Genomic DNA, 24,958 nt, shown 5'->3' on the forward strand with positions numbered 1-24,958 from the left:
GCCCACTCATTCATTTCAGAACGGCCTTTGGCCCACTCATTCATTTCCAAACGGCCTTTGGCCCACTCATTCATTTCAAAACGGCCTTTGGCCCATTTATTCATTTCAAAACGGCCTTTGACCCACTCATTCATTTCCAAACGGCCTTTGGCCCATTTATTCATTTCAAAATGGCCTTTGGCCCACTTATGCTTATCGAAACGACCTTGGGTCCATTTATGCGTTCATATCAGACTTACGTCCACAATCCCACAATCCCAATTGGCAATTCACAAAGCTTCAAAGGGAGTAAACAATTGGACATTTACAAGCATTCAAATATCGATATTACTCACAGTGATCGGCTTGTGGATTTGCCCTGGAGCTTGACCCTACACGTTTCATGAACACAAAAGGGTCATTAACAGTTCAATCCGTTCTTTAATTCACATATTCCTCTTTAGGCTTTATTATCATCTCATTAACTCATTTACAATGCTTAACATATGCCTAAGAGTGCTTGCAAGTGAAAGAGAACGGAAAACAGAACACAAAATACAAAAACAGGATTTCAGAAAATAGGGTCCTCGCTCGAGCGTGGACTTCCCCGCTCGAGCGGACCCTTAGGTCTGCGAAAGTACTGGTTGCCTTCAATTCCAGCTCGAGCGTGAACTCGGCCGCTCGAGCGGACTGCCTGTCTACATAGCTCCCCGCTCGAGCGTAAGCTTCCCCGCTCGAGCGGGAACCATGTCTGCAGAAAATGCTGGGAGCTCGATTTCTCCGCTCGAGCGTCACTTCACCCGCTCGAGCGGACGACGAAAATCTGGGAATCCCAGGTTGAGTTCTTGAGCTCCATTCCGACTTTTAACCAACAAATCATGCATGTTGTAGCTCAAATATCACATATAAGTATACTAACAAGGTATAAACACCAAAACACCTTATTATGGAGCTCAATTTCAAGGATTAAACACTTGCATGTCTCAAATTGACACCAAACTCAATTCTATCATACATATTCATGCATTCAAAGCTCCCATCTTCAATTATTCAGACATGCATGCCCATTTGACTTCATATTCACTTCAAATAATGTAATTAGTGCTCATTCCCATAAAATTTAACAAAGACATGCTTGCATGTGGGATTACACTACCAATCTTTCACAATTTCACAAATTACATGCTAGATTTTGTGATTCCATAGGAGTTCTTTACATGCATGCACATATAGTCTTCAAATTCATCAAAACCAACTCCTTTCATGTTCTAGATCACAAATTAATCTTCAATTCCCGAAATCACAACTCAAATTCATGAGTTAGGGGTTGGTTACTCACCTAGGAGCTTTAATCTTCCAATTTCTAGTCAATTCTTGAGTTAAATCTTCAAATCCCCAAGCTAGAACCAAAAATTGCTCAAGTCTCTTCCTTTCTCTCTCTATAGCCGGCCTCTCTCTCACTCTCAAGTGTCTAACTCAGATTTTGAGTTTTTGAGAGAGCTAAAGGAGAGTGCAATGCAAATATACAACTAGCCCCACTAACAAATATTTTAATATAAAATAATGGGGCACTTAATTTATCAATTTAATCAGTTTAAATTGACCAGAATCAATTTTCAATTAAATTTCACCGTAGGCTCTAAAAATTATGCCAATCACAATGGCGTAATCAATTTCGGTTTCTATGGCCGATAAGGCCCTCAATTCAATTCCAAAGCGGATTATTCAAACAGATATTCCTACGGTGAACAGGTAGAATTCCAAAGTCGCATATATTCACATAATGGCACACAAAAATCATATCAAAACATATAGTCACATACGTATTAGGGACCAATTAGCATACTACGGAACAGGGGTATTACACTAATCCTGCAAAAGAAGCTCAGCTGCGCTCAAACAAAATGCACCCGAGTTGCCAAGAGACAAAACGGGTCAGTATACAAGTATACTAGTATGAGTACAAGATTTGACACCCACATGTCCACCAGACACAAACAAAAATATATTTAATTCTTGGTGCCAGACAAGACAAGCAGTTCCACCCGCACCGTGACGAAGGCATAGTTTTCCCGAGATAAGGTAACATTTAGTTTCTTACCCATACACAACTAAATATAAATTGAGTATAAAATAAGCAAAATAAACATAAAAATTATGATGGGTCAGCCCTACATAAAAAAGTTAGTAAGACCTACCATTTTGCAAAAAAAAAAAAAAAGATTTAGTATAATTTAATCATAAGTAAATTGTTGAAGCAATATAAAAACGCATTGTTTCATACTTAAATCATTTGAATTGACCAAAACTCAAAGAACAAAATTTGTACATAATCAAATTTTCTAAAAGGTGGCACAGGCGAATTTAGTAGAAACTGAATAGTTTGAGAACACAACTTAATGGAAGAACCTAAACAAAATTTGATTGAAAAATATGGAACTAAAAACGAAACGAAACGAAACTGCCCTAAGATGATTTGTTTCGGAAAAGTTTGAAACACAAAAAGTGTTCAGAATAATGTTTTACTTCAGTTTATACGAAACCAATAAAAATGAGCTCGTTTCGTAAGTTAAAACAGCATCTAAAATTTGCATTGCTAAAATGAACAAAAACTGTTGTAACCAAGATAATTCAATTATAAGTTCTAATCCATCTTTCTAGTAAAAAGTTAAAACAAAAAAGTTGTCTAGAATTACGTGTATATGCCTCTGCCCAAATTTTGTAATTTATTGAGGTTGCTTACTATTTTTTAAGATATACAAATCAATACAATTCAAACTATACCAATAAGTTCATATTTAAATCTTTGTACCTTAACTCCACCACTTTGGCCCTTCACTTCTAGCCTACACATATATCCTATGTACTTCCCGTATACCTAACACCGCTCTGAAGCCAAACTTGTAGGGGATATCGTCCCGAGTTTGACCCACACTCTTCGGATGGTTAGCATATATGTACGTGCGTAAATCAAAGCACTCACCTACTTTTGAGAACGAGGCAACAATATATATATACACAATCCCTCATCTACTCATGAGAACAAACATAACAATGCCAAGCCTAAGCCATTTAAATAAATCTCATAATCCTCACTTCTTTTTTATACACTCTTTCTCACCAATACTCAAATAAAACAACACAATCCATGGAGTCATGGTGGAGTATAAGGAATTTATCTATGGGTTCTAAGTTTATTTTAATTTCATATATCCATAAGGGTGATTATATCCACAAAATAAATATATACCAAAATCCTAAACCTTTCATACACAACTAACTAAAATAATTAAAATCAAACCATTATCTTCATACAAATAAACCAACATCAAATACATAAAAATAAATAAATAAAAACAACGAAATAAACCTAAATCAAGGGAAGTGGGTTTTGCACTCACAATTATTTTTTGAAGATCAAAGAATCACTTAGAGAATTAATGAAGCGATCAAAATAAAACCCTAACCCTTTTTCTCCCTTTTTTCTCCACCTTCTTCCGCCGTTTTTTTTTTTTTTTTCTTTCTTTCTCTTCTTAACAACAGCCCCTGATCATAGAGTCTTTCTCTCTCTCTCGGCCTTCTCTCTCTCTCGGCCTACTCTCTCTCGCGGCTGCTGTGTCCCTTATGGTTTCTCTTTTCTTTTCGTTGCCTTCTAAAATTATAACCTAATCATTTATTAGATAAATTTCCTATTATACTTATATTATACAAATATAACATAAATACCACATACATAAATATATTATATATTTTATCAATGAGTAATGATTCATCCCCCCTTTTCCCCCCACCCCCTTTGACCCCCTCTCTCTCTCATTGGTTACCTTTTCTTTTTCTTTTTCTTTTTTTTCCTGCTCCACCAATCACCCCCTGCCACGTGGCAAAGGGGGGTGAGGGGGTGACCCCCAAAAGGGGGTCCCAAACATTATTCTTTATGAATATATAAAACACCGTTTTTTATATAAAAAAATATAAATATATCAATATTTGGATTAATTACATATAATTAACTATCACATTAAATTAATTAAACAACACATTAAATTCTCGTGTAACCGCACAATTAATAAAGCTAAAAGTAAAATAAAGTAATAATAAATAAATAATGACTTGCAAAAAAAATTAGAGTCGCTACAATATACACACCTCAAAAGAATCTCGTCCCGAGATTTGATAGGAGAGAGTACTCAACAAAAAGCTCCGAGTGCATACGTCAAACATTCTTTTCTAATTCCCAAGTGATATCGTTCTCATCCTTTCTCCGTTTCATTTTCACCAAGTTCACTTTCTTATGCCGCAACTACTTTACATCCTGGTCTTAAATAGTAACCGATCGCATCACATACATTAGGTCGTCACTAATCTCCAACACCTCTGATGATACTATCTGGGATGGGTCTTGGACACACTTTCGCAATAAAGATACATGGAACATGTTGTGAATCATAGCTAAAGCAACTGATAAGGCTAATTTGTAAGCCACATTAGCAATCCTCTCAATGATCTCGTATGGTCCCAAAAATCTAGGTTGCAACTTTTCCTTCTTTCTGAACCGCATGATACTCTTCATCGGTGAGACCTTCAAAAACACAAAATCTCCAACATTCAACTCAACCCTCTTACGTTTTCTATCAACGTAACTCTTCTGATGACTCTGTGCAGTCTTAATACATTCCCAAATAATGTTCACCTTCTTTGTGATCTCTCTCACCAACTCTGGCCCTAACAACAGCGTATCTCCTATCTCCATCCAACAAGTAGGTAATCGACATGGCCTTCCATACAAAGCCTCAAAATGTGCTATCTCGATACTTGAGTGATAGCTATTATTATAAGCAAACTCCACTAATGGCAAGTGTTCTTCTCAACTACCACCAAGATCGAGGACACAAGCTCTCAACATATCCTCCAAGGTCTAATTTACCCGCTGAGTTTGCCTATCTGTCTGAGGATGATAAGTCGTGCTTAGGTCTAACCTAGCACCCAAATCATGTTGAAAACTCTCTAAAAACTCTGCCACAAACAACAAATTACGATCCGAAACTATAGAAACGGGTCTGCCATGAAGTCACACCACCTCCCGAATATACAGCCTAGCTAGTTTATTCGTAGTTTGGTGAATACTGATAGGAATAAAATGTGCAGACTTGGTGAGTCTATCCACTATGACCCAAATAGATTCATTACATCGCTTAGACCGCGGCAATCCATCCATGAAGTCCATAGAGATGTACTCTTATTTCCAAGTAGGGATCTCGAGAGGCTGCAAAAGTCTAAATGGTTGTTGGTGTTCTACCTTAACCTGTTGACATACATAGCATCGAGAAACATACTCTCCTATGTCCTTTTTCATACTTTCCCACCAAAATGTTCTCTTTAGTTCATGATACATATTTGTCCCACCAGGGTGAATGGTATATCTAGACCTATAGGCATCATCCATAATCTTTTTCCTCAATTCGACAATTTTAGGTCCACACAACCTGCCCCTGAGTCGCAATCCGCCATCTGAGTCCACAAACCAATTAGTAGGACAATCATCGATCAAATCTACTACAAGGTCATTGAGTTTGCTGACAAGCAACCCATCTAAATACTGCATCTAACGAACTTCACACAGTAACGTCGGCTACACAGTTAAACCACCAATGTATGCCCTCTCAACACTCTCTATTGGTTGAATATCATGCATCGAAATTAACTCCAAGGACTTCCATTCCTGAATCATCAAAGAAGCTATAATCCTTTGTTGTCGACTAAGTGCATCTGCAACCACATTTCCTTTTCCCCGGTGGAAATCATAACTACTGATGAATTTAGCTCATCGTTGTTGCCTCTTGTTTAACTCTTTTTGAGAAAAAAAGATATTTAAGGCTCTTGTGATATGTATGTAACTCAAAGCGCTCCCCAAACGAGTAGTGTCGCCACACTTTCAATGTAAAAACAACTACTGTCAACTCTAAGTCATGAGTAGGGTATCGTCTCTCATAAGGTTTTAATTATCGAGAAGCATAAGATACAACCTTCTGATACTGCATCAACACACATCCCAAACCAGTTCCATTCGCATCAGTAAACACTACTAACTTTTCCCCTTGTACTGGCATAGTTAACACTGGTGTTGTAGTCAAACTCTGCTTTAACTCCTAGAAAGCTCTCTCACAATCATCTGACCATAAGAACTTCACATTCTTGCAGGTCAACTTGGCAATGGGTGCTGCAATAGTGGAAAACTTCTCTATAAATCTCTTGCAATAACCGGCTAGTCGTAAAAAACTCCTCACCTCCGAAGGGTTCGTGGGCTACTTCTATTCTTTGACCGGAACAACTTTCTCAAGATCTATCGCTATCCCCTGATTGGACACAATATGTCCCAAAAACTAAACTTCTTTCTCCAAAAAGTGACATTTACCCAACTTAGTATATAACTGCTGCTCCATCAAAGTCAGCAACACAACTTTCAAGTGTTCGCTGTGCTCTTCCTCATTCTTAGAATACACCAGGATATCATCTATTAAGATAATCACAAACTTATCTAGATGCGGTGGAAAAGTTCTGTTCATCAAGTCCATGAAATAAGCATGAGCATTTGTCAAACCCAAAGGCATTACAGGAAACTCGTACAACCCATACTGAGTCTGAAAAGCAGTAAGCGGTATACTTTCCTCTGACACACTCATCTGATGGTAACCTGTTCTGACGTCAATCTGAGAGAACACAACTGCCCCCTTCAACTAATCAAACAAGTCATCATTTCTGGGCAGCAGATACTTGTTCTTGACAGTCACCTTGTTTAGCTCTCTATAATCTATGCACATGCGGAGAGTGCCATCTTTCTTGGAGACAAAGAACGCGGGTGCTCCCCACGGAAAGTTACTTGAATGAATGAACCCTTTCTGAAGAATCTTTTCCAGCTACTTCTTCATCTCCACAAGCTCTTTAGGCGTCATTTTGTATGTCGCCTTAGAAATTAGTGCAATTCCTGGCATTAAATCAATGTAAAATTCTACTACTCGTCGAGGTGGAGGTCCAAGTATCTCCTGAAATACATCCTCAAACTCATGTACCACATCTACCTCACTAATATCCTGCTTAGGGATTTCTACTGAGTGTAGAAAACTCGTCATCACCGACTTTTTTCCATCGCTAGAAGTGTGGGTAAGCCGTGGCATACGGGGAATATCTATATTTAAAGTCTTTCCAGCACAATCTAGAGTCACAAAGTGTTTTCGTAGCCAATCTATACCCAAAATAATTACAAACCCCTCAAACCCTAACACAATTAGGTCTGCATACAAGACTTTGCCCACAAAGTCAGTCTCAAAAGCTTTACACCTCTCATGAGGAGTAGCTGCCCCTCTCAAAGGGGTCTATATAAGGAGGTAGTTACAAGATGTTCTTTTTCTAGAAACTGTCTAGATATGAAAGAATAAGAGGCACCAGTATCAAAAAGTACTCTAATGGGTTCTTGAAAAAGATTAAAAGTACCTTACACTTTGTCATTCCCTAGCATCATTACAAATGCCCTAGCTGGAGTTGCCTGACCCTGTCGTGCCTGTTGTCTCTGAGGGCAATCCTTGATTACATGTCCGAACTTCTAACACCCAAAACACTTCCTATTGATCGGTTGAGGTGTTACTGCTCTGATAGGTGGGCCCCCCTCCAACTGAGGTACGAGAGGACGATAACCCAATTATAGCACTTGCTACTGTTGTCCTTGATAACCCTGTGGACGTAGATCACCCTGTCTCTGATAATAGCGCCTCTGGGGCTGGAAATTGCCCTGAGGCCTAAAATTACCTTGATGTTTGAAATTTCCCTGACTACCCTGTTGCTATGGCCTCTAAAATCGTTGACCCCTATGCCTTTGATCATAGGGTCGGTATTTGTTTTCATTACGTTGCTGGAAATGACTCCCTCTAGATCGGGATGTAAAGCAGTTACGGCCCAAGAAAGTGAACTTGGTGAAAGTGCAATGGAACGAGGATGAGAATGATATCACTTGGGAATTGGAAGAGAAAGTTTGGCGTATGCACCCGGAGCTTTTTGCTTAGTACTCCCTCCTATCAAATCTCGGAACGAGATTCTTTTGAGATGTATATATTGTAGCGACCCTAATTTTTTGTAGGTCATTATTCATTTATTATTTATTATTATTACTTTATTTTATTTTTTGCTTTATTAATTGCGTGATTACATGAGAATTTAGTATATTATTTAGTTAATTTAATATGTTATTTAACTAATTTAATGTGATATTTAATTATACATAATTAATCTATATATTTATATATATTTTTTATATATAAAAGATGCTAGGGTGATAATAGGGTATTAGGTTGTAAGGTTATTAGGTTATCATATATTAAACTTAGGTTGTTATAATCATAAAGGTGTAGTGAATTTGCAAATAGTAGCAGCCGAGTTTGTGTGTGTGTGTGTGTGTGTGTGTGTGTGTGTGTGTGAGAGAGAGAGAGAGAGAGAGAGAGTAATCAAAGAAAGAAGAGAAGGCTCTGTGTGCGGCTGTGTATGAGTGCAAGCCGAGAGAGAAAGAGAAACGAGGACAGGGAAAAAAATAGATTAGGGTTTTGTTTTGGTGGCTCCATTAGTTCTTCAAATATTTCTTTGATCTTCAAAAAAATAATTGTGAGTGCAAAACTCACTTCCCTTGATTTATGTTTAATTCGTTGTTTTTATTTATTTTATGTGTGTTTGATTTTGTATTTATATGTAGATGATGGATTGATTTTAATTATTTTGATTAGTTGTGTATGCAAGGTTTAAGATTTTTATATAGATTTATTTTATGGTTGTAATTACACTCGTGGAGATATGAAATTAAAATAAACTTAGAACCCATAGATAAATTTCTTATACTCCACCATGACTCCATGGATTGTTGTTTTATTTGAGTGATGGTGAGAAAGAGTGTATAAGAAAAAAAAATGTGAGGATTATGAGATTTATTTAAATGCCTTAGGCTTGGCATTGTTATGTTTGTTCTCATGAGCAGATGAGAGATTGTGTATATATATATATTGTTGCATCGTTCTAATGTGTAGATGAGTTCTTTGATTTACGCACATACGTATATGCTAACCATCCGAGGAGTATGGGTCAAACTCGAGACAATATTTCCGTGCAAGTTTGGCTTCGAAGCGGTGTTAAATATAGGGGAGGCACATGGGATATAAGTGTAGGTCGGAAGTGAAGGGTTGAAGTGGTGGAGTTAAGGTATAAAGAATTAAATATGAACTTATATGTATAGTTTGAATTGTATTGATTTGTACATCTTGAAACAAATAATAATTGATCTCATTAAATTATGAAATTTGGGCAGAGGCATGTATATGTAATTTTAGACAATTTTTGTATTTTAACTTAACTACTAAAAAGATCGATTAGAACTTATAATCGGATGATATTGGTTATAGTAGTTTTTATTTATTTTAGCAATGCATATTTTGGAGGCTATTTTAACCCACGAAACGAGCTTATTTTTATTGGTTTTGCGTAAATTAAAGTAAAACATTATTCTGAACACTTTTCGTGTTTTGAACTTTTCCGAAAAAAATCATCTTACAGTAGTTTCTTTTCATTTTCAGTTTCTGATTTTTTGATCAAATTTCGTTTAGGATTTTCTATTAAGTGTTTCTCTCAATCTGTTCAGTTTCTACTTAATTCGTCCGCGTTACCTTTTATAAAATTTGATTATGTACTATTTTTTTGGTCAATTCGAATTATTTAAGCATGAAACGGTGCATTTTTATACTTCTTCGGCAAATTACTTATGATTGAATTATACTAACTTTATTTTTTTTTTTACAGAATGGTGGGTCTTACTAACTTTTTATGCAGGGTTGAACCAACATATTTTAATTTTTATTTTGTTTATTTTATACTCAATTTATATTTAGTTATGTCCAGGCAAGAAACTAAATACCATCGTCTCGCGGGAAACTACCCCTTCGTCTCGGTGCGGATGGAACTACTTGTATTGTCCCATAATAGGAATTAAATATTTTTATTTGTATTTGGTGGACACGTGGGTGTCAAATAATTGTACTCATATCAGTATACTTGTATACTGATATGTTTTGTCTCTTGACATCTCGAGTGCGTTCCATTTGAGCGTAGTGGAACTTCCTTTGCATGATTAGTTGGGGCTACGGTGGTGACGTGGAATAACTATAGTTGTTGGACATATCTCTTAGATTTCTTTTGTTTTCTTAAGCTTAGGGTTGATATTAGTTTATTGAATTTATTATTTTTTTTTTATGACCTTAGTATTTTGACAATTTGACATTGTAGGTTATTTTTCAACTTTGCATTATTTAAGTTGTTTTGATTATTAGTTATTGTTACTTTAATGTTGAAGGTATTGGATAGTTATGAAATTTATGGTGGATGGTTTGGTTGGCGTTTTGTTTTTTTTTTTTTTTTAATTCCTTGTAAGCTTTTGAGCATATAAATTTATTTAAACTTTATAGAGACGAGAACATTTAGGATTTGGGTGACCCATTGGGAAGAACAAATATGTACGGGTATGGCCGAAAGCAGACAATATCGATGATATGTGAAAGGTTGGGACGTTACAGCAGGAGGAGAGAGAGTGAGGCGAAAATAGGGAGGGGAGAGAAAGAGACCTGTTGTCGCAAGCGCCGACCGGTGACGTATGGGTTAGCCAGTGCGACAAAGATGGACGGACAGTGTGACAGAGATGGATGGGTGAGGGAGTGACAGAGAGAGAAATAGAAAGTAAATAGATGGATCTAAACAGAGACAAATATCTATCTCTTGGTTCAATTTTATTTTTTATTGATTTTAAGGATTTGGTGATGAAATTTGGTTTTCCTCTCTAAAATTAATATATTTGGAGACGAAATTATTTCCTCTAAAATTTTTTACAATGGTGACGAAAAATTTCATCTCCAAAATGGCTCCAAATCTTCCGCCAAATTTTGCAAAGGCGGGAAATTGTTTTGTAACAAAAAATAAAATTTAGATACGAATAAAATTTTCGTCACCTATTATTTTATTTGATTTTAAGTATTTGGTGACGAAATGTGGTTTTCGTCTCTAAAAATAGTACAATTGGAGGTGAAATCTAATTTTCATCACTAAAACATGTATATTTAGAGACGAAATAGTTTTTCATTATGTGTTTTCATCACCATAGACCTTTTTGTTTGTAGTGATTGTCACGTAGCATAAATAATTGAGAGAATTATCATGTGACAATTTTACCGAAAAGGGTTCAAACACAATTTCAAATTGTGTGCAATAGATTTGTTTTGGACGATTGGAAAAGTCTATGAAATCAAAATACGTAATCAGAATTTGTCTCAGATTTCAGATTTACCGGTGTAGATTTTATATTTGTTTCAGAAATGAATCTGGACTATTAATTCAAAATTCTAAATAAATTTATGGTCATTTTTATTTTTTTCTAAGTCTATATACAAGTTATTCCACATGAACAGCTAGAAGCTACCTTTACTATCAAGTTAATTTGCAGAAGACTAAAGCTCCTTTACCTAGATCAATTGTTGACTCTCTACTCCTCTCTCTTTCACTTCATAAGTTGTGTATACATATATTGTATTTCTTTGCCATAAATAAATAAATAAATAAATAAAATAAAAAATGAAAAAGAGAAAATGTGGTCCTTATAGTTTATCTTTTGTGTCAGTTTGGTCCATGTAATTCTAATTGTATCAATTTTCTTTTTTTGGATAAATTATAGTAGTAGTCCCTACATTTTTCTCTTGTATTATTTTGGTCCCTACTGTTTCAATTAGCTCAATTTGACCCTTAATTTTAGATTTGTCAATTTGGTCCAATTGATAATGCTATTAAGATTTTTGACGAAAAAATGTCATTAAGTTAGTTGATGTCAACTCACCGAGTTGGAAAGTTTATAATTTTATTGCTAAAAATATGTCACATGCCGCTCGTACATTTTTTATTTAAAAAAAATGCTAATAGTTATAATAAATTGATTAAACAAAGTCATAAATTCATAATCAAAATCGAGCGAATTGAAATTATAGGAAACAAAATGACATAAGAACCAAAGTAAATGAACAACGGCCATAATTTATCATTTATTTTTTATTTTTTGTGCTAATTTAGTTCAATTGATCATTAACAAAATGAAAAATGGTCCATTAAAAATGAATGAACTAATTTAAATTAGACGCTAAAACAAGAATAAATGAATTATTTTGTTTATTGATTTCAATTTAATTTCTAAAGAAAAATTATTAATTAGACTAAATTTACATAAATGTGAAAATTTTAAGAGTAAATTCAAATCACAGAGACTATCACAATAATTTGCTAAAAAAAAATGTTGACGTAAAAACAAACCAAAATTATATCCAATAACATGGGCTAAGGATGCATAATGGTCACCCACTGTTTTTAATTGACTTACTACTCGAATCAAGGAGTTTAGCTCAGATGGTCAATCGTTCGGTTCTATTCAACAAGTTTGATGTTCGACTCACCTCTAGTTTGCTTATTTTACTTCTGAATCTCGAGTTTACAACCTTGGGATAGTTTCAAAGGATAAGTTGTTGGTCATAAATTAAAAAAATTAAAATTAAAATTAAAATTGAGTCATAACAACTCTAATCATATTCTCAACTCTAAGCAAACTTCTAAATTCTGTTCTACAAATTATGTGTAATTAAACAAAACAAATAAATTCATATTTGATAAATTAAATTACAAAACATGATAAACAGAAATACATATGGAACAGAAATATTGAAAGACAAGGAGTCAAACCGAAATCTATGTGATACCACAGTATCCTTAAACTAGATTTGCCGCCTTATTGGGAGTGCTGGAGGTATGTCGGTGTCTATCTCCTAGGATACGACAACTTAAATCTGCTAACGTAGAAACATCTTCTGTTAGCTTTGACGAACCGACAATGACAGTACTCTCTCACACAAGAAGAAGAGTACAGGAGCAGACTAATTGTATAATGGAAGCCAAAAAATTCCATATTGACAACCAAAGAAGCTGGTCTCTATTTATACACCATGGAGGATAGAGGAGGAGTTTCCAACCATGAAGGCTAGCAACCAATGCAGCCCATTACTCTTGAAAAACTGCTGAAGTAATGTACAAAACTGATGAGGACTCAATGTGTGAGCTACACACAATATACAAATATGTGTATCTACATATCTATAACCCACTTGACAGACTTGGCCCAAAAAATTAGGTTGGTGGACCACCATTTCGGCCCAGCCCAAACCTAACCCATTGCCTCAAGCCTCAAGCCTCAAGTCTCAAGCCCCAAGCCCAAGTTCCAAGATCCAAGACCCACAACCCACGGATCACGAGCCCGGACACGGCCCAGTCCGGGTGGCGCTCGCGCGTGTGTGTGGCAATTTTTGCATAACCAACTTACTCTATAGTTTTGGCCCAAGCCTGTCCTTGAAACATCCATAACTCCCTTCCTTAGAAAAATTTGAATGCCCCAACGGGCTCATGCTCTTATCAAAATATTGAGGTTTAAATACCCATCAAAACTTTTCTCTACAATCAATGTGAGATTAGTAGTTAGACACAATTCCTAATACCTCATTTATGAGGCCAACTTTATGAGACAAGTTCTCATTCAATTGTTAATCATTTTTGGTCATTCTTTTTGTGATGTAAAGATCTTGTTACGAAGAATCTAAATCCATTTAATCTCATCTCAACCAATGGTTGGGACCTACTTTAATCTCACATTAAAGTCACCATAAAACCATTTTTTGTAACAATCCCCCACATGAATAAAAATTGACCGAATATAGAAAACAGACAATGTTCACAACAAAGACATGGAGAGAGAGCACATAGACTAACCTTGCATCATAAAAAGTAATTATTGGCCTTGGACCTTTCATAGTGAAAGCCTATTGGATTTACTGGCTGACTAGTGAACGTGATGTCTTGAACTGTTATGCCGTTTGAGTAAACCGAGACACTAGACCTCACACAGGAGTTAGTCCAACCATTTTTCTTGTTCTCACTAGTGTGTTTAGTATGGCCCTGGAACACTAGCTTGGTTTAGTGAGCGTTTTTAAAGAATCCAGCCTTACCAGATCTTAAAGAAAGGCCCCAGTTCGCACTCACATAGGTGACCTATATAAGGTATCTCGTTATACCACGGTTGATTATTCATATCACCTCGGTCATTAAAAGCATTAGCTTAACCTTTCACCCCCACAGGGTATCACCGTACAAAAGAATAGGCAAGAGAATTTATTTCTTCAATGACTCACCCGTTACACGAAATTAGGTTGGCCATTTGAACCTAGATCTTGGGATCCCCAGTCAACTATGTTGGGTTTTCCTTTCTGATAACATTACTAAAGGCCTTAACCCTATTTCTTGTGATGACGTTTCTACTAACTCACGGGTTAACCCTTTGGTTAGCGATTTCAGAATGTTATTCTTGGACTCTACATAGTCTAGAGAGGCAACTTTATTAGAGAGTAGTTGTTGTATGGAATTATGTCTACGACGGATATGTCTAGACTTTCCATTATACATCACTGATTGGCTATCACAATGAATACAGATAGCAGGCACAAGTTTTAGCCAACGTGGAATATCCTCAACGAATTGGTGAAGCCATTCAACTTCTTTAGTTTCTTATCCAAAGCAATAAACTCAGATTCCATCGTTGACCGAGATATGCACGTTTGCTTGGAAGATTTTCAAGACACAACTGCCCCTCTGTGAGTAAACACATAACCACTAGTGGATTTGGAGTCCTTTATATCAGATATCCAATTAGCGTCACTATACACTTCTAGTACCGCTGGGTATCTGGTATAATGCAGCTCATAATCCCCCTGGTGTAGCATAGATAAGCTAACACCCGTGTAATGCCCCTCCAATGAGTAGCATTCGGATTACTCGTGTATCTACTAAGCCTACTAACAAAGTAGGCTATGTCAGGCCTTATATAACTCATCAGTTACATGAAACTTCCAATGACCCGAGAATATTTTAGTTGAGAGATACTTTCACCATTATTCTTAGTCAAATGTAGACTTAAGGCTACTAGTGTCCTAGACACACTTGTATCTGATTTTCCAAATTTCTCAAGTATCTTCTCAACATAGTGAGACTGAGAAAGTACAATGCCACCAGATGTTCTGGTAATCTTAATACCTAGAATGATATCTGCAAGACCCATATCTTTGTTATCGTGGGGCCAGAGGAGGTAGAGGAGGTAATGGAGGAAGGAGATCTATGGAAGAAGAGGGCCCTAATCAGTCTCAGCCGAGGTTGTGGGCCAACGTAGCTACTGTATCTACACGCTCCAACATCAAACTAAGGTATATTCCCCCAACCCATGTTGATGATGCTGTTGTGGTTAATATGCCTCTGAGATCAGACCCTTTGGAAAGATGGGATTCATGTTTGGTAGGTTATTTCATTGATAAGGGTGTTGGCTACAACTACCTTCGAAATAGCGCCTTTGGTTTGTGGAAAAACAAAGGCCTAAAGGAAGTGTTAACTAATGGAGATGGATTTATGTTTTTCATTTTTGAATCCCCTGATTGCTGCAGGGAGGTGCTTAAAGAGGGGCCGTGGTATATTGGAGGATATCTTCTAATCCTAAAACAGTGGAAAAGGATAATGAAGTTAGCTAAAGAAAAATCCACCAAGATCCCAGTTTGGGTCAAGTTCTTCAATATACCGTTGGAATATTGGGATCCAGATGGGCTTAGTAGGATTGCTAGTGCTATAGGTAGTCCTCTTTGTATGGATCAGCTTACGGCAAGAGGGACTAGGGTGGCTTTTGAGAGGATATGCATTGAGATAGAGGCAACTTCCAAACTGCCTACTTATTTTTCAGATGCGTTGTGAAGAGGACGCAGTTTTGATCCGTGTTGAATACCAAGGCTTGCCTTCCATCTGCCAACATTGCCAGATTTTTGGACATGATACTCAGAAGTGTGTGTCTAAATAGGTAGCTCAACAAATTGCTCTTCAAAAGAATTCTGAGGAAACAATTGAGGTGCAGGAAGAGGGATGGACTACAGTTAAAGCCAAAGGCAAAAGAAAGGTGGGGGACCCGGATCCAGTTCTCCCTGAAAATGTGGAAGCCCCTATCCCACATCCAGGTCCTTTAGTACCTACAACAACTACTCCGAAAGTGGAGAGTCCTATTCCAGCAGCGGAAACTAGCTCATCAGTGGAAGAATTAGGGTTAGCAGGAAATGAAGTTACATTGTTCCAAGATAGTGTTCTGGAGCTTACTAAGGTGGTGCTTCCACAAGCAGTAGAACTTTTAGAGGCAGTGATTGCTGATACCATCCCAGCAAAGGTGAGTTCATCAGGGGCTGCTCCTGTCCACAAGACAACGCAAGGTAATAGCAGCTAGAGGAAAAAGAATAAGTAACTGTTTTTTCAATTGGTTGAGGGATTTTGTGTTTTTTTGTTTTTGTACATTGCCTCTTGGAATGTTAGAGGGTTGAATGACCCCTATAAACATAAAGATCTTAAAAAACTTGTGCTTAATGAAGATATCCATGTCATTGATGTTTTGGAGACCAAAATTAGACAAAGTAATGAGAATAAAATTTTTAATAAATGTTTTGGCAATTGGTCTTTTTTGTCTAACTCCCAACCAACTGAAACTGGTAGGGTATGGGTGTGCTGGAACAATGAGACTTGTGATGTTAAATTGTGTTCTATGTCTAACCAGCACATTTTTTGTGAAATCTTGGTTCTGGCCACTGAAGCTAGTTTTTTTGCAACCTTTGTGTATGCTGAAAATAAACATATTGGGAGGAAAATCTTCTTTGAAAAAATGCTTCGCATCTCCCGTGTTAAGTCCAATTCCCCTTGGATTTTTCTAGGTGATTTTAATGCCATTCGATATCGTCAGGAAAAAGTGAGGGGCTCTTCTGTGTGGTCTAATGAGAGTGAAGAATTTAACACTTACATTAACACCTTTGAATTGACTGATCTCTCTTATGGTTGTTGTCAATTTACTTGGGCTAATAAGAGAAGTGCTGGGGACTATATAGAAACAAAAATTGATAGGGTGCTTGTCAATGAGGGTTGGCTAGACAAATTTCTTGAGTCTAGTGCTTTTTTCCTTCCATCTGGGATATCTGATCACTCTCCTGTAGTAGTCAATATCAGTGAGTCCAAAAATTCATTTAAAGAACCTTTTAAGTACTTTGATCTCTGGTCCAAGCATCCTGAGTTTCTGAACCATGTGTCTGCTTCCTGGGATCAATTTATTAGAGGTGCCCCTATGTTTAGGCTTTGTCAAAAGCTAAAACAGCTCAAAGCTGCCCTAAAACTGTTGAATAAGGAAGACTTTAGTGATATCTCTGTTAGAGTCCAAGTGTCTAAAGCTAGTTTGGAATCTGTCTAGATTAAGCTTGACAAAGATCCTTTGAACTGTGACCTTCAGGTCCAGGAGAGGGAGGATCACAAGAAGTATCTGGATCTTAGCAAAGTGGAGGAAAGTCTTGCTCTCCAAAAATCTAGGATACAATGGCTTAATCTGGGTGATAGGAATAGTGGCTTCTTTTTTAGGTCTGTGAGGAATAATATAAACAGAGGTAAAATTCTGAGTGTTGAGTTGGGCAATGGTACTAGAACTACGGATATCAATGACATTCATAATTCATTTGTTCAGTTCTATACCAATCTTTTTGGCTCCCCCTTTGTGGACCAGTATAATGGTTTTGATAGGATCAAGTCTTTGGTGAAAACTAAAGTTTCCTTATCTCAGTTTGCTATGCTTGCCAGGCCTATTTCTGGTTATGAGATTAAGGATGTCTTTTGGTCCCTCAAGGCTAATAAGGCCCCGGGACCTGATGGTTATTCTGTCGGTTTTTTTAAGAGCTCTTGGGATATTGTGGATAAGGAGGTCACCATGGCCATTAGATCTTTCTTTGAATCTGGCAAGCTTTTTCCGAGGTTAACAATATGATAATTGCCCTTATTCCTAAAATCCCTAACCCCGTGAAGGTTGGAGAATATAGGCCCATCTCTTGTTGCAACACGATCTATAAGTGCATAGCTAAGATCATTGCCAACAAAGTCAAGATTGTCCTTCCGGATCTCGTTGACCCTGTGCAGTCAGCTTTTGTCCAGGGTAGAAGGATTTCGGATAATATCTTCTTGTCACAGGAGATTATGAGAGGCTATCACAGGAGTTCTAAAATTCCTAAGTGTGCTATGAAAGTGGACATAATGAAAGCTTATGATAATGTGAGGTGGGAGTTTATTCTTGACATCCTTTCTGCTATGGATTTCCCTCCCTGTATGATTAATTGGATCAAGGCTTGTATGACGAGTCCCTCTTTCTTGATATGCATTAATGGCAGCCTTCATGGGTATTTTAAAAGGGCTAGAGGGCTTAGACAAGGGGATCCGTTGTCCCCATATTTGTTTGTTCTGGCTATGGAAATCCTAGCTAGAATTCTTGCGGAAAAAGCTTGTGATCCTCTATTCAAGTTTCATTGGAGGTGTGATAAAACCAAGATTGTCAATCTTTGCTTTGCTGATGATCTTATGATTTTCAGTAGAGGTGATCCTGGCACTGTCAACCTTATCATGCAAGGCTTAGAGGAGTTTAGAATGTTGTCTGGTCTCACCCCTAGTCCTAGTAAGAGTAATATATACTTCTCGGGGTGTAGTCGTGAGCTTAAAAATGATATTCTTAGTATTGCTAAATTTTCTGAGGGCACCCTTCTGGTGAAATACCTGGGTGTGCCTTTGATCACCACGAAGCTTAAGGCTACTGATTGTCAAATTCTGATTGAGAGGATCACTAAGAGGATTAAGAGCTGGACTAATAAACTTCTTTCTTACGCGGGTAGAGCTCAACTTATCCAGACTATCCTTTTTTCAATGCAAGTTTATTGGTCTTCTCTTTTTATCCTCCCTAAAAAGGTGATTAGAGAGATTGATAGCATTTTGAGATCCTTTCTCTGGTCTGGTGTTGAGTTGAAGATGCATAGTGCTAAGATTGCTTGGAACAATGTTCGTAAGCCTAAAGGTGAAGGGGGCTTAGGGTTTAAAGAGATGGGTGTTTGGAATAGGGCGGCTGTTGCTAAGCATGTTTGGTTTTTGTTCTCTGGGGGGGAAGGGTCTATGTGGTGCCAATGGGTTAAGTCCTACTTACTCAAAGGTAAGAGTTTTTGGTATGTTAAAATTCCTAGTGACCCCTCATGGGTCTGGAGGAAAATTCTGTCTCTTAGAAAGAATATCTTCCCTCTTATCAAGTTTATGATTGGTAATGGGGAGAAGGTATTTCTGTGGTTTGATAATTGGCATCCTCTTGGTTCTTTATGGGATTGGTTTCGTCATTGGATATTGTATGACACGAGTCTTCCTCTTAATTCCAAAGTTAGCGCTATCATCTCTAATAATGATTGGAAGTGGCCCATTGATGATTCCTGGGAAGTCAAGGAGTGGATTTCTTCTACTCCCCCTACTTTTAAACCTAGCAGGGATAGTCAGGATAGACCGGTCAGGAACCTGACTGTTGATGGTAATTTTACTATACAATCCACCTGGGATTGTTGGAGGGATAAGGGTACTAAAGTTTCTTGGGCTAATCTTGTCTGGGGGCTTCCCTCCATTCCTAGGGTCAGTTTTGTGGTTTGGATGGCTATTCATGAGAGATTATACACTGGGGATAGATTACATTTGTTTGGCCTTGTTCCTAACCCTCTCTGCCCCTTTTGTCATGACCCTGAGGAGAATCACTCTCACTTGTTTTTTAGGTGTGTGTACTCCTCCAGGATTTGGGGTGCCATTCAAGTCAAATGTAATGTTAGTTGGCCCCAATTATCTTGGCTGGAGACAGTGGTCTATGCTACCAAATCCATCCAAGGTAAGACCTTGCAGTCTGCTATTATGAAACTATCCTTCCTCTGCACTGTCTATCAGATTTGGATTGAGAGGAATAGGAGGATTTTTAGCAAGGATTTCAAACCTAAAGAAATGGTTAGAGGTAGGATTCTTTCAATGAATAATTTGATCAACTCTGTAGGTGATGCCTGGTATTTGGCTCAATGGAACTTACCTTCAACAATTATTAAGCTGCCCTAGGACAACAATGCTGGGGGCAGATTGAGTGTGGATAGTGCACCTATACTGAGGGTTGAGTGAGGGTGAGCATATACTGAGGGCTTTCTAATGTGGGTGCTCTTTTGCAGATGGATATTATGGATGTTTGCTTCAAAAAGATGCTACCTTGCTATTCCTTAGCTTGTTCGGGCACGGTTATTTGTGGGTTGAGTGTTGTGAGCCAAGATATATCATTCCTAAACGGTGGGTTGAGGGATGTGTGGTTGTTCGTAACATTATTTCTAACTGCTATTATATATTATAATTTTTATGTGCAGGTTAAGGAAGCTCTTATATACAGCAGTTCAATTGAGATTATGAGTGAGTTAGAGAGGGGTGGCCCTAGTGCAGTGAGACACCGTTATGAGTGGAGTGTTATTATTAGATGTGGGTCGAGTGAAGGGAGGTCTCACATAATTAGTATGATATTCCTTCTTCTCTATGATAACACTTGTAATCTTGGCACTTATTTTTCTTCTTATTGGGCAGGTTAATTTAAAATTTGTATGGTGGTGTGGTTGTGGCTGCAATTTGCACCCTTCTTGGCAGATGTATTTGGTTTAGAGATGCTATTCGGCAATGGCTGCAAGTTGCGCCTTGTCTAGACATTTCAATGGGTCTATAAGTTGTCTTACTTTCGGGTCGTATATATTCTTCTTTGGTTTGTTGGTTTCTTTGAATAATGTAAATATTTCCCCTCTTTGGGTTGTTTGTGTTTCATGTTGGATATGTTGGAGTCTTAGAATAGGGCTAGACTATAGTGATTTCACGGTGGATGTTGTGCTCTTGCCGAATCAGGGCTACTTTTGGGCTGGTAAAGTTATTGTTCAAGACCCCTATCTGTTTGGGACATGGTTCTTGAACAAGTTATATGGTATGCTCGGTTGGTATGTTTGTTCGGGTTCTTGATTTTGGTTGTGGCAGGTTTTGAAGAATGGTGGCAGCTGTAATGTAATTTCTTTTAATATTTTAGTTTAGTTTTGTGTTTCTTTTTCGTTGTTGTTGTAGTTTGTAGTAGGGCCTGGGGCTTACCCCTTGTATTTGTGTAAATTTCTCTGTTCTATTTTATCTCTTATTCACCCCCCCTCCCAAAAAAAAAGACCCATATCTTTCATTCAAACTTAGAGTTTAACAATATCTTAGTAGTTCTAATAATTTCATCAAACTATAAACAATGAGTGTGTCATCGACGTGTAGACACAAAATGACATAACCTCTATCAACGTCCTTAACATATAAAAACTCGTCACACTTATTGATTCTAAACCCATTTGACAACATACCATTGTCAGATTTCTCATACCATTGCTTAGGAGCCTGTTTCAAACCATATAATGACTTGACAAGCTTACAGACTTTCTTGCTTTGCCCTGGAACTGAAAACCCCTCGGGTTACTCTATGTAGATTTCTTCATCTTACTCTCCGTTTAAGAAAGTTGTCTTTACATCCATCTGATGCATTGCTAGACCATGTAAAGTTGCTATTACAATCACCATGCAAATGGATGTTATCATTGTCACAGGTGAATACGTATCAAAGTAATCCAGTCATTCTCGCTGCCTGTATCCTTTGAAACTAGCCTAGCTTTATACTTATCAATTGACCCATCAGCCTTTATCTTTCTTCTAAAGATCCACTTACTCCCCAAGGCCTTACTACCTAGCAGTAGATTAACCAATTCCCAAGTATGGTTGTGTAAGATGAAGTCAATCTCACTCTTAATTGCTTCTTTCCACAGAGGGCTTTCAGGTAAAGTCACAGCTTCATGGAAAGTTCAAGGTTCTCCCTCTAACATATAAGCTAAGAAGTTCGGACCAAAGGACTTTGAGGTCCTGGCCCTTTTACTTCTTCTTGGCTCATCTACTTGATCATCTTCAAATTCCTTTTTAGAACTTTGATCTCTCCTTGGGTTTTGCAAGGAAATACATCCTCAAAGAAGGACGCATTCCTTGACTCCATTATACTATTCTTGTGTATATCTGAAATATCAGACTTGTGCACAAGAAACTTATATGCATTACTATTCTGTGCATAACTAATGAACATACAATCCACAATTTTCAAACCTATCCTAACCAGCTTGGGTGTAGGTATCGCCACTTTTGCAAGACACCCCCGCATTCGTAGGAAATTATAAGAAGGCTTGTGGCCTTTCCATAATTCATATGGAGTCTTGTCTACTTTCTTTTTAGGTATTCTATTTAAATGTAATTCGCAGAGAGAATTGTTTCCCCCCACAAGTTTTGTGGCAACCCAGAACTTATTAACATTGCATTCATCATTTCTTTTAACGTCATATTTTTCCACTCAACAATACCATTTGACTGAGAGAAATAAGGTGTTGTAGTTTGGTGGATAATTCCACATTGAGCACAAATTTCAATAAATGACGATTCATATTCTCCACCACGATCACTTCTTAAAGTCTTGATCTTTCGGCTTAGTTGATCCTTAACTTCATTCTTGAAAAGAATAAACTTATCAATCACCTCATCTCTGCTTTCAAGCAAATACACATAACTGTATTTAGTGCAATCATCAACAAAAGTGATGAAATACTTGTTGCCACCACGTGATTGTACGAATTTCAAGTCACATACATCTCTGTGCACTAAATCTAAAGGCTCAGCACTTCTTTCAATAGATTGAAATGAAGTCCTAGTCAATTTTGCTTCTACACAAGTTTCATACTTGTAATTTTAATTAATCTTGAAATATGGTATGTGATTGTAGACACCTCATTTTTGACCGTCCTTAAGACTTGGATGTCATCGTTTGAACACTCGATGATCATCCATGTTCGTGTTCATTTTGAGTTCCCGAACGTCTCGGCTGCGTGCCTTGCCTTAGGATCTCTCAACTTGTCTGTTTTGTGCTTGATTGTGGGCCAAGGACTTGTGGTTTTGCTTCTGAGGGAAGGGAGTGGCTTGTTTGCCATCCCCTGAACCCATCGGCCAAGGCTTGAAGCCATCGGCCTTGTTTTCTTGCCATCGGCCAAAGGTTTTGGCCAATCGGCACTTATGTTGGCCGATCGCCATATTTTCTGGCCGAGCCATTTCCATCTACTTTTTGCAGATATTTTGTGCCAGCTGTGACAGCTGGTATGCACAATTCTGCCCCAAGACTCAAGCTTGGTCAACAAGCTTGGGAATTGGATTTCTATAAGAAAGGAGCCTCCTCTCCCTTTCCAAAGGTTCTGAAAATTAGATATAGAGTTCATATATCCCTCTCTCCCTATATCTCTCTCTCTATATTTGTGTGTGTGTTGGTGCCTTAAAAGTGTATTTTGTTCATACTATTGCACTATAGCACCTAGTAGAACACCATCCTTTGATTGCAGAGGCATTAGGAAGTTGGTTTCAGAGTTCTTGGGCTGGTTTTGATCCAAGGAAGTTGCTGGAGTTGTGTTCTTGAAGGTGTTCTTCAAGGGCGAGCAAACTACCTTTTGTTTCCCCATTTTGGCTTAAGCCTTTAGACCTATTTGCATATTGTTTTAAGCTTAACTATAAACTAAAAAAAGTTCTGTTTTTGTGTTCTTAAGATGATTATTTAAGGTCACTTTTTGGTTGGGGGTTGTCTACCCGCTCTTAGGCCTTGTTTGGCCTTGTTTTGAGCCACCTCTTTTGGCCTTTGTTCTTGCCTTTGCATGACCTTTCTACCACTGAAATCTAGAGGATTTTCAGTGGTGGAAAGGTAGTTTTAGAGTCTTGTATAGGAGAGGGACACCCCTCTCTCCTTGTGTCTCATATGCTTGTGTTATTGGCTCATAATGGTAGCATGTTTGCTTAGCATGTTTTGGCTTCATTTCAGCAAGTATTTGGTGTCATTTGGTCATGATATACCTCTATTCTAGGTTGGTTTAATGGCTTCTTGCATGCACCATATACTTGCCTTGTAATCCCCTCTATTGCCTTAACATGCATCTAACATTTGGACTATCATACTTGCATATTTTGGCTCAACTCAAAGGAACTTTAGGCTATATTTCAGCATGCTAAAGCTCTGTTTGGTGTTGTTTTGATCGTATATGCATTGCTTTGTATAGCTACCATACATCCTCGCTTACTAGCTTTGAATGTCCAAGTCATTAGCATGCACTACTTGGACCTTTTTTCATGATTTGGCATTATCTGATATGTTATTTCAGTCCACGTTTCATGCTCATATACTTGCATTTTCCATCTTTTCAAAGCTTTGAAGAGTTGGTGTTTTATGCCTCATGAATGGACCATTGTGTATGTCTCCATGCTTAGGTCTGTGGGATGCCATCTAAGTGGGTTTTTGGGCTTATTTTGATATGCCATAACTCTGTTTTCCATTGATTATACCATGCCATGTTTGGTATTGTTAGGTGTAGTGTAACACCCCATTGTAGCCTTGTTTACCTCATGCCTTTTGGAGTTGTATTCTAGCTTGTGTTGGCTAGGTTTAAGCTTGGTTTTGGTCTCATCTTGACCTGTGTTAGGACTGTTTTGGGTCCTCTTGGCCCTTTGGGGCTTGCCTTACATGGTCATGGTTTGAGTCTCTTGGCCAACTTCAAGCTTTGAGCCTTCTTGCATGCTTTGTTTGTGTTATATGTGTGATTTGGCATCATTCCTAACATTATTACAGAGCTTATGGTGCTGTCATATATCTATGTTTGCTACTCTTTAAGTGTGCTTAAGAGTTGTCATCTTTATGCCTTAATGCTTGGGCCAATTAGTATGCATGATTGTCTTGCATTTTCATGCTCTTCTTACCATCATTTTAGCACTTATGGCCACTGATTTTGGGCATGGCTGAGGTCTGTCCCTCATCGGTATAAGTCCATTGGGTATGTGGTTTGCATGTTGTTGTGTGCTTATTGCATTGTAT

At 37.6% G+C, this 24,958-nt stretch overlaps 3 protein-coding genes across 3 annotated transcripts; 2 read left to right on the forward strand and 1 right to left on the reverse strand.

Annotated features, from left to right (window-relative positions):
* Positions 1 to 6,893: 6,893 nt before the first annotated feature.
* Positions 6,894 to 7,875, reverse strand: LOC145805889 (uncharacterized). The gene is made up of 2 exons (XM_082901274.1): positions 7,780 to 7,875; positions 6,894 to 7,349 (listed from the first exon to the last, which is right to left on the reverse strand). The coding sequence occupies exons 1-2, from the start codon at positions 7,873 to 7,875 to the stop codon at positions 6,894 to 6,896; spliced, it is 552 nt and encodes a 183-aa protein (XP_082757400.1).
* Positions 7,876 to 15,249: 7,374 nt separating this feature from the next.
* On the forward strand, positions 15,250 to 17,956 carry LOC145805904 (uncharacterized). The gene is made up of 4 exons (XM_082901341.1): positions 15,250 to 15,828; positions 15,974 to 16,373; positions 16,866 to 17,350; positions 17,432 to 17,956. The coding sequence occupies exons 1-4, from the start codon at positions 15,250 to 15,252 to the stop codon at positions 17,954 to 17,956; spliced, it is 1,989 nt and encodes a 662-aa protein (XP_082757467.1).
* Positions 17,953 to 21,053, forward strand: LOC145805924 (uncharacterized). Its single transcript, XM_082901388.1, has 5 exons — positions 17,953 to 20,022; positions 20,193 to 20,279; positions 20,382 to 20,509; positions 20,847 to 20,977; positions 21,028 to 21,053. Exons 1-5 carry the CDS (start codon positions 17,953 to 17,955, stop codon positions 21,051 to 21,053), a joined length of 2,442 nt encoding a protein of 813 aa, XP_082757514.1.
* The last annotated feature ends 3,905 nt before the right edge of the window (positions 21,054 to 24,958 follow it).

The sequence above is a fragment of the Camellia sinensis genome, chromosome 1 (assembly GCF_055761805.1).
Source record: "Camellia sinensis isolate YWXY chromosome 1, ASM5576180v1, whole genome shotgun sequence".
Lineage (NCBI taxonomy): Eukaryota > Viridiplantae > Streptophyta > Magnoliopsida > Ericales > Theaceae > Camellia > Camellia sinensis.

Bases quoted from the DNA above. Each gene is read 5' to 3' on its own strand.
- LOC145805889 (XM_082901274.1), bottom strand. From the start codon at position 7,875: ATGAAAACAAATACCGACCCTATGATCAAAGGCATAGGGGTCAACGAT. The intron at 7,350-7,779 runs GTAATTTTAGGC...CTCCTTATATAG, and splicing joins GGGAAATTTCAAACATCAAG to ACCCCTTTGAGAGGGGCAGC.
- LOC145805904 (XM_082901341.1), top strand. From the start codon at position 15,250: ATGGAAGAAGAGGGCCCTAATCAGTCTCAGCCGAGGTTGTGGGCCAAC. The intron at 15,829-15,973 runs GCAACTTCCAAA...GTGTCTAAATAG, and splicing joins GGATATGCATTGAGATAGAG to GTAGCTCAACAAATTGCTCT. The intron at 16,374-16,865 runs GTAATAGCAGCT...GGATTTTTCTAG, and splicing joins TGTCCACAAGACAACGCAAG to GTGATTTTAATGCCATTCGA.
- LOC145805924 (XM_082901388.1), top strand. From the start codon at position 17,953: ATGATAATTGCCCTTATTCCTAAAATCCCTAACCCCGTGAAGGTTGGA. The intron at 20,023-20,192 runs GTAGGTGATGCC...GCTCTTTTGCAG, and splicing joins TGAATAATTTGATCAACTCT to ATGGATATTATGGATGTTTG. The intron at 20,280-20,381 runs GTGAGCCAAGAT...TTTTATGTGCAG, and splicing joins TTATTTGTGGGTTGAGTGTT to GTTAAGGAAGCTCTTATATA.